The sequence below is a fragment of the Apis dorsata genome, unplaced genomic scaffold (assembly GCF_000469605.1).
Source record: "Apis dorsata unplaced genomic scaffold, Apis dorsata 1.3 scaffold_655, whole genome shotgun sequence".
Taxonomy (NCBI): domain Eukaryota; kingdom Metazoa; phylum Arthropoda; class Insecta; order Hymenoptera; family Apidae; genus Apis; species Apis dorsata.
Genome location: NW_006263844.1, coordinates 471,152 through 480,744, shown reverse-complemented (window position 1 = coordinate 480,744; position 9,593 = coordinate 471,152). Strand labels below are relative to the sequence as shown.

The 9,593-nt window shown below is 35.4% G+C and overlaps 1 protein-coding gene across 5 annotated transcripts in view; it reads left to right on the top strand.

Annotated features, from left to right (window-relative positions):
- Window positions 1-8,722, top strand: part of LOC102681747 (phosphoinositide 3-kinase adapter protein 1) — an 11,662-nt gene extending 2,940 nt beyond the window's left edge. The window contains exons 1-15 of one of the 5 annotated variants that reach the window (XM_006622032.2): window positions 256-407; window positions 2,616-2,775; window positions 3,376-3,763; window positions 3,905-4,201; window positions 4,277-4,412; window positions 4,528-4,539; window positions 4,759-4,949; window positions 5,522-5,594; window positions 5,728-6,000; window positions 6,256-6,681; window positions 6,764-6,883; window positions 7,001-7,095; window positions 7,186-7,405; window positions 7,716-8,309; window positions 8,703-8,722. In XM_006622032.2, coding sequence (XP_006622095.2) covers window positions 284-407; window positions 2,616-2,775; window positions 3,376-3,763; window positions 3,905-4,201; window positions 4,277-4,412; window positions 4,528-4,539; window positions 4,759-4,949; window positions 5,522-5,594; window positions 5,728-6,000; window positions 6,256-6,681; window positions 6,764-6,883; window positions 7,001-7,095; window positions 7,186-7,405; window positions 7,716-8,309; window positions 8,703-8,719 — 3,126 coding nt within the window. In that variant the 5' untranslated portion in view covers window positions 256-283 and the 3' untranslated portion in view covers window positions 8,720-8,722. Of the gene's footprint in view, window positions 1-255; window positions 408-2,615; window positions 2,776-2,817; window positions 3,037-3,375; window positions 3,764-3,904; window positions 4,202-4,276; window positions 4,413-4,527; window positions 4,540-4,758; window positions 4,950-5,521; window positions 5,595-5,727; window positions 6,025-6,255; window positions 6,682-6,763; window positions 6,884-7,000; window positions 7,096-7,185; window positions 7,406-7,715; window positions 8,310-8,702 lie in introns of those variants that run through there. The other 4 variants (XM_006622029.2, XM_006622031.1, XM_006622030.2 and 1 more) reach the window with 4 other exon arrangements.
- The last annotated feature ends 871 nt before the right edge of the window (window positions 8,723-9,593 follow it).

The following is a 9,593-nucleotide window of genomic DNA, read 5'->3' as shown; positions in this document are numbered from 1 at the left end:
GGGGGGGGGGGAGAGGAAGAGAGGAACGGTTCGAATTCGACGATGGTCATTCCATCGGTTTCGAATCCGAACGGCCGATGGTCAGTCGTCGACGATAAATCGGAGGTGTCTCGTCTCATCCTCTTCAGTGTGCCGTAGGAGACGGAGATCTTTTCCTTTCTTTTCACTCGTCCTCTCTCCCTTTGTTCGTCGTTTGATTATTCGAGAGAAAGAAAATGTAATGGGCGGTAGATAAAATAAGAAACGGCGAATAAATAAGGACGAAACGAAAATTTTACGGGGTATGCGGGAGGAAAGAAATGGCATAGAGAAGTTTGGACCGCAGAAAAATATGGCGAACACGTGCGAAACGCCCCGGTCACGGCGACGAAATCGGCCGACCTTCTTGGATTTGTCCAACGTCACCCGTGAGTCTGTCTATTTTGCTCTTAATCTGCCCCTCCTTTCCCACTCTTTCCTTCTTTTCGCGGCCCCGAGAGAGATAAGAAGTTCATTCATTTTTTCAGATTAATTTCTCTCTCTCTCTCTCTCTCCTGCGAGTATTTTGGATATTTTTGATTGATCGAGATATATACGTTGTTTCGTGAATTTAAAGAGGGTGGGGAAAAATAGATCTTCGAAATATAAAGAGAGCAATTTTTTCGAATAGTTGTAAAATTAAATTAATAAAAAAAGGAGTCGAGTGAAAAAAAGATCTTGCTTCCCGTGCTTAGATCTCCAAGACGGCCATATTGGCAGTTGCGTTTGCTACGTGACGCGCGTGGCTTCCGTTTTCGGCATATCCGGCCTTCCACCGAATTAATAGTCGCGAACGATTAAAATCGTGGGCCGTTATTCGTCGGCCGTTAAAGCTAACGCCCGAGAAAGCCCACTCCTCTCACGTGAACAGGAAGCACGTATAACGGACGGATAGTTCAGAAAATATAACATTACCATTTGATTTATTTTATAATAAAAGAAAAAATAAACAAATAATACGTTACAAGTTCGTTGCACGCTCGATCTGACTCTTTAAACGCATCTCTTAAACACATCAAATATAGAGACGAGCTATTCTTGTTATACGCGAGATCATTGAATTACTTTATCAGAACGAATAACGAGACGTTAATTTTTCCGAATAATTTTTAATATTGAAAATATTGGACGAGTATTAATTAACGACGATCTTGATTGACGCTCGTTACGTCGAACGTTTGGGATAGAAACCACGTGTTACGAACGCGGAAACGTACCCCTTTGCCCACGCAGCTATGGTGTTCTTCTATTCTTAACAACGCGTTTATTTGTCCGCCGTTTTCACGGAGAAACTGTACGCATGCGCGAAGGAACGGGGGAGAAAACGAAAGTTTACCCCGTGCCCGGTTATTTTCAGATCCTTTCCACCCCACCTTTCCATTCTCCACCGTAAACTCTATCATCGTCTCGACTCTCTGATCCACTATATATGAATCCATATTAATTGTCGTGTAATACATATAACGTAATACGTAATACATGTACGAGATAGATAGGTTAAAAAAAAAATAAAAATGAACATGCAAAAATAAAGGTAATCCGAAAATAAATCGTTTCGACGAAAGATAAAAAAGAAACGAAAGTCAGGATAGTAATATCTAAGTTCAAATTCGTGCAAACGTTCTTCCCTATCTCGTCCTCTAAACTTTACCATCTTTCAGTAAATTTCCTTGAACGACAACCGATAACAGATAGAATCGAAGTTATACGAAGGGATTTTTAAAAAGAAGTAGACGAAAAGAAGAAAAATGTGGGCGTTTCCGGTTATTTTTTGTATACTTAAGGAAATCACGGATTCTTCTCGGTTTGTTTCCAGTCGTTCCGTTTCTGCCAGATATCGATATCGGCCGGCACAAAAGCCTCGTTGTACGAGAAACGATCGCGGTTATGGAAAACGAACGACCCCATTATTTATACCATTGTACGCTCGATAAACTCACGAGCTACTTTTGCTGTATTCAGACGTCTAGATAACGACTTTCGTGGCCTAGCGTTCGTTCCACCAACTACAAGGTTTCAAGGTTAAAAAAAATTGCAAAATATACGCTCGATATTTATTCAATTATATTCGATACAATAATTATTTAACTCATGTATTCGTATATTGAAATTATTCCAATATATTACAATTGAATAAATGTATTATTCGTACTATTATTCCATCGCGATAATCTTTCAGCAATTTTTCTGTGTTTTGCGACATGTTTCACAACTCGTTAATTAGGCATCTTCGTGATGTCGTTTTCTCGAATAACGCGGAACAAACGCATTAGACGTAACATTATTTCATTAGGCTCGCGTGTCTCGAGTTGCATTAAGCGAAATTGAGCACGAGGAGGAAGAAAATTAAAGCAAGGCGTGCCTTCCCGCGTTAATGGCTCGTAGAAATTAACCCTCTTCAGTTAATTAATACCACGAAATAGTCATTGATTTATACCTACGTATATAATAACGTATAATAAAATATAATTGAATCGGTAAAAAGTATCGTCCAACATGATCTTGGGCTAATTGTTATTATAATATTATAATTATTTTTCTCCATTTTATCGATTATAGTAAAAATTTAATACGAATTGAAACACGAATTATTACAGGTTCTCGTTCAGCAACCGGGCTATCGAAGATCGATTCGCATCCCGAAGATGACGTGCTTTTTGTATCGAGCAAAGACAGCGAAATTTCAAGCCTGTGGGTCAATTATCTCACCGCTTGTTTCGAGCAGATCAGTAGGCAACAGGGCCGGCCGCCTTTCAAGTAAGTTACAATTATTAGGTTGTACCACATGAAGTTGCCAATTTTAAAATAAATTACAATTAACTGCTACTTGTAAACTCTACTTAACCTATATTTTGCTTGCAATATTTTGACGTTGTCCTCTTATATTTCCTATATGTAATAAGTTCTTTTTTGTATTAGTTTAACTGTTTTTTGAGAAGTGAACGAATTTAGAATATTATTCCTGTACGAGTTCAAGCTTGACTACAATGCAGCTGAAGCATTGTATTGAAATATTAGGTTAGCTTTCGGAAAGGATTCTATCTAAGGATGAAAGGACCGTTCGGCGATGGTTTCAAAAATTTAGATCTGGAAATGAGAGTGTTGAAAATGAATCCCGAGATAAATCAAAATCCATATTAAACAAAAATTATAAATTGAAAGCCAAAGTGAAAGTTAACCCACAAACATCAGCAGTGTTCATGAGACAATTGTTTCCAATGATAGTTTTCAGACATTTGGGTTAATAGTTGCATTAGGTTAATCTTCACTTGAATTATATTTTCATAGAACATATAGATTTGATTAATATCTATAATTTTTATTTTCATTCTTTTGTTCTTCTTATTTCAACTGTAGAGTTCGTCACGTGACAGTGGAAGAATCGATACAAGCCGGCACCGAGGAGAGGATTCGATCGGCGCGTTTGCAGATCGTTGTCGTGTGTCCAATATTGTTGGAACGGATTCAAAATCGTTCGGAACACGCGACAAACCTCTCCAGACAATTGATCACCGACAAAGTGCTCGCGATGATGTTAGGTGTACACGATAACCACATCAGCGAGCTTCACAAATCGATTCTGGTCTCGTATAATCAGTGGAGGAAATTCTTCGTGAAAGACCAGGACGAGACGTTTGTTGGTGAATTATTGGGTGCAGCTATTGGAATTCTTGGTACCACGCCACCTCCTGCATTGAGAAGCGACAAAACGGCGTTTTCGGTTCATCCGAAGAAAGTGAAGTTGGTAGGTTAAGTTCAACGTTTATAATTTTTTCCCATTACTTTGACGTGTGAAATATTATACATACATATATAAATTCGAGGTTAAGTTTTCGAAAAGAGGAGGAACTGTAAGCAAAATAAAATTAATCGAGAATCCTTTCAGGGCCACAATCGGATAATAGCGTTGCTGAATGATCCCTTACGACCCGAGGATAACGTGTCGGTGATCGTGGATCGTTGCGGCGAAGCGATCGACATCGCCCACGTGAAACGAAGGAATCCCTACGCCTTGCAATTCTCCATTCCTGACAGATGTTTGGAAGTGTCGATGTTGGTCGGTGTTCGTATATCGAAGAACGGTTGTCCGTTGGGTGTGAGGCAGGTGAAGTGCGAGAGCAGGCTCAGGGAACTCGACCAGATCCTCAGGGCTCACGACAATCCCTTAGAATTCATGTGCCAGGTAATAATACAATAATTATATAAGCGATAATTCGATTTACTGCGAATTCTTTGTAATTTGCGACTTTATTCGCAGACATTCGGCTTCAATCCTGGTGACAGGGAACAATTGGATAATTGGATGGTCCACGCGTTTCAACGAAACGTTCCACCGCATTTCAACCTCCTATCCACACCCAGTGGAGTGGTCTCTGCTCAGAAAGTCCATTCGAGTGAGTTCCCTAAGTTCGGTTGAATTGTTCTTCTCAACTGAGAAAAATATATGTACAGTCTGGATTTAAATTTATCTGTTCAAATTGTTTATTTACGCTTCCTGGATAGAAATAGAAAGACTGGTTGGTAAGAATATAAAATAATATAAAGAATATAAGAATATAAAATAATAAGTTTTATCAGATATCTGTAATTTGATTTAATCAATTTATATGTTGGGTACATTCAAAATGTTTAAAACTATATTCAAATCAATATGATATTTCATTTGAGATTAAAATTTTGTAAAGAAAAATGTCTTGGAATTTTTTCAAATTGAGATTTAATAATCCTTGATCAATTTAGGTCCCGAAGAAAATCCGACGTTGCTACATTTTGCCGCCCGTTTCGGTCTGGAACGATTAGCTTGGCAATTATTGGAGTGTCCAGGCGGTGATATAGCATGCGACCTGAGGAACGTGTCGGAACTCACTCCTGCAGATCTTGCGGAGCAGGCGGGACACGCGAGACTTGCGCATCAGCTTCGTGGCTACATGGTACAAAAACATCGCCTTTAAACGACGTCACAGTTAGTCCAATGAAACCGGTACTTCCGCGATATTTCTCTATTCCTAATTGCAACTGTTGCTTGGATATCAATATCTAGCTTCTCTTTTTCTTTAATAATTCGTCTTTAATCTTCAATCAGATTTTCTATTAAAAAACGTAATTAGTTAGAATTCGTTGGAATCGATGAAAAAAATCGATTCATCGATTAATTGTAATCTATCATATTCACTTAAGATCAGTTAAGATTTCTAAAAATTTTAAATATTCAATTTTCATGTTCAATCTGAAACAATTAAAATTTTAATACAGGATGAAAGAGATACAATGCATGCGATTAAAACATTTTTTGTAAACTCATGTCATGTTGTATAAGATATGCAAAAATCCTTATAAAAATCCGCAATGTACTAATGAGCATTTCAATCGATTTGATTTAATAAATTTTTTCTTTTTTTTTTTTTGATACTTTTTTAAATTTATTTCGGTGAATTAATTGGTATTTTGTTTTTGAATTGCATGTTTCGGGCTTCCCCTTGAATCCTCGTGCGCGGTGCCGCAGCAAATGAACGAGTTCACTAACATGTACAGCTACTTGAAAGTGATCAGCGAGACCACGACGGATCAAGCGGCAAGTGAGTGTCCCTCTTTTACTAAAAGATTTATTTTATATATTTTTTTTAAATGAAAATTGAAAAATCTGAAAAAGAAACGGATTTAAATTATTAATCTCAATTGTTCGATAATAAAACTGGGAATATTTTCCAGGTACGGAACCATCAACGACTAACACAATAAATGAAACCAATAACGACAAGGAAGATTATTGTCGTCCACGACCTTTGAGCGAAGCTTATTCAGTACCACCGGCCGCAAGACCAATAACGTCCATAATCTTGCCAGGTCAATTACCAGTAACCACTAGTAACCCCATTGAGGCGAATTACTCGATCGTACCAGCACCAACTCCAGTCATCGTCAACCCATCAACACCGACATCGACGTCGACCATTACGAATGGCCTTGAACTTTCTCTTCAAGGTTACATGAAAATGCATCCAGCTGGTACAAAATTAATCGCTCTTATATATATATATAGATACATGTAAAAACTAGAAGATAAGAAAACTCTTTGAATTTTCTAATCTTCAAATTTCTCAATATATTTGAATATTTAAATCTTAACATTTAGGGTACAATTTTAATAAATATTTAAATTTCATAATTACAATAACTTTTCAATTTTTTAAATAGATAAATGTTCAAAAGATAAATGTTCAAATTTGATCGTTCAAGGTTCCAAAACACCAACATCGAATATACCAAATCAGCAACCATCCCGAACAGGGACGCCTACGCAGAATCGTTCAGATTCTCATCCCATGGTTGCTCGAGAGGAGAACAGTCAATCTTCCTGCTCTTATGGAAGAACGACTTCCAATTGCAGCAGTGTGAAATCGAGGGAGCCGTCCGGACCTCAGGACGAGTTATTAGAGATTATAAATGACTTCAAGAATAACGTGTTCACGATAACAGAAGTGGAGAGACTGGTTGAGAATTGGAGGAATCGTAACGACGTTCAGCAAAGCTTCAAAGACAAACAGAGACAGCTCACTGCGATGAGAGAAGAGTATGAAAGGATACAGAAAAGAATGAAAGAAGAGATGAAGGCTCCAACACCTTTTGATAGAATTAAGAAATTCTTTTCTAAAGGAAAGAAAGGTTCGTTCGGATAATTGATATTGTCATTCGTAACTTCGTTAATATTGCAAGCGCTTTATTTTTACTTTCCAATTTTATTTAGATTCAAAAGATTCTTCGAATGGAAGTGACGATTCTTCTTCAACCAGCAAAACAGAGAATGTTAATGGCGCACTGGCCGATCGCAGACCAGTTAGTAGTTTGAGTCTGCGTAGCGTTTCAAGTATGTATTTTAATAATGATAATCATTTATATTAAAAGACAAAACGTTAAAAAGTTTCTTAAAAACATATTATTTTTTTTTCTTGAAAAGAATTATAATTAATTTCTATTTTTTTAGGCTCCTCTTCCTCTGGTAGAATGAGTACTGCTAGCGGATGTAGCGGAACTAGTTTAGGCGACAGTGGAACTCATTCTGATACCGAGGACCGTCGGGTTGGTATTTTGAAATAATTATAATTAAAAAATAAATAAAAATATTTTAATTAAAATTGACATTTTTCTATAAATGAAAAATTATTTCAGTTACAAAATGTCAGAGAAGACAAACCGAGTGTGATGTCGTATGAAATACCACCAACTCCAAAACCATTCACTGGAAGATATTCACCGGCGCTTAGATATTCTCCCTCTCCTCGTTCCTCGACTGGAAATGATCTTGATCTGAGACCATCGCAGACATCATCAAGGACTGAGGATACTGAATATTACATCGCCTTTCCACCTTCGGGATTACCCATCCATTGTAAGCTACTAAAATTTAATAAAATTTATTTAAATTAGTTTATTTAAATAGTGTAAGTTTAAGTAAGTTTATTTAAATAGTGACATTCATTATAGAATAATCTTTAATAAAATTTATTATAATTTTGTTTTTAATTTAAAATCTAAGAAATAATAATTATCATAAATAATTTAAATGTTGATACAATGATATATATAAGTCTGTGTTATATGATATAAAATTAAGGCAAAAATATAATTTTAATTTTGAATAATATCTGAAATTAATAATCTGAGTAAAAATTCTAATTATTTTCAATAATTACAAATAGCTTTCAAGACAGAGACTTCTCTGAAGGAACCAAAAACACCAAACTCCCCCTGTGATCATCCCAAGTACCTGGATATGATACAAAATTCATCTCCAGCAACAACTGATATCTTAGAATCAGACGCATCTTCTAGACATCCTGGCAACAGTTATGCAAACATAGACCCTACTACGTTGAACTCCGCGCCAGTGCCGCCAGCTGGCATTCCTACAAATTACGTGAACGTGAGACCCGCTTGCGTCACTTCGTTTCAAGAAACTATCCAAGGTCACCAGATCGAGAGACACTCGCTCGAATCAAATCACGTGTGCGAAACTTCAAAAAACTCGTTCAAGGTCGAGACATCCAATAATGGGCAAAGTGATCAAGATCATATCATGAATGAAGCCCAAAGTAAAAATAATCAAGGTCATGTTGCGAATGAAGTCGAAAGTAAAAGCAATGAGGAATACGTGGAAACAAATTTGATGAATAATTCGGAGGACATGGATGTGCCAGATATCGGTAAACTACCGGAATATATGAATGTCGATGTTCCTCAGGATCACAAAGCCGATATAACGAACATGCCTGCACCTCCCGTTCCACCAAGAGGTAAAATTATTTTTTTTTTCTTTTTACATCTATATGAATATTTTCATGTTATTGTATTAGAAAAAATTAGGAGAAAGTTGAATAGTGAAATTTGTTCGAATTATAAAAAACTAAATTATAAAAATTCGTGACTTATTCATTATATATCGAGAAAAAATTTTACTACTCTTTAAGGAAAATTATATTCAACGAGTGAAAAAGTTCATTGAAATCTATTCCAGGAATTTCTTGCAGATTAATCATTGCTTGTTCCCCCTTTCACTTGGGGAATTACGAAGGTTGATTGCTTGAACGAACTTTCATCATCGTTGGTTACTTCGAATATATTATGTATAATTCATTTTTCTCTTATAATAAGTTCGTAACGCTTTTTTCCCCATTTTTCTGTTACAGTCATCGCAAAAAAATAAAAGGAAAAATGAATACTACAAACGAAAGCATTTGCTTTTTGTTCCCGGAAAACCTTAACAAATGGATCAACTGAAGTGCTCTCGACAATCATTTTTATTGGAACATAACTTCAAATATTAAAATGTGTCCTTCGTAATCGTTAGTATTAGTAATGTATTTAAATGTAAATTGTTCGTTTCAAGATGATTCGTATTGGGAAGAATCTGTAAAATGTCTTGAATCTATATTCGAAACGCGGCACGTATATTTTTTTTTCTTTTTTTCCAATACTCGGTAAAGCATGATTTCATCTGTAGATTATTTTGTGTTATTGTGTTATAATTAACATATGTCTATTATTCGTTATTATTTTTAAACTGCCTCGAATGCATTGCGAGAATAAAATCGATGCATAAATTAGTTATTAATTTGTTGTTGTTATTAATACCTAATAATCATTATTCATAATAATAAAAATATCATTAAAAAGAGATTTTATCAAGAGATTTTATATATTTTAATTATTAAATAAGTTGAAGTTATTATTAATAATAATAAATTTATTAATAAAAATTAGTTAATAGAAATTTTTAAAGATCTCAAATAATCAAGATTGTTTAATTTGATATCTTTGAAAATTTTTAATTTTTAATCAAGTCATATTCAAAGAATTATTTTATTTATCTTTAGAAAATTTAGAGAAAAAGTTGATTAATCGAGCATTCGAGGCTTTCTAATTATGCCATTAAGTTGTATATTAATTGCTCGGATCTCGGTCCAAAAAGGAATACAATGCTAGCGAGCGCCAAATCAAATTTTCGTTATTTGGCAGGAAGCCAAAACCACAATTTGTATATACTGTCTTCTACTTTATAATATATTATTTCTATAATT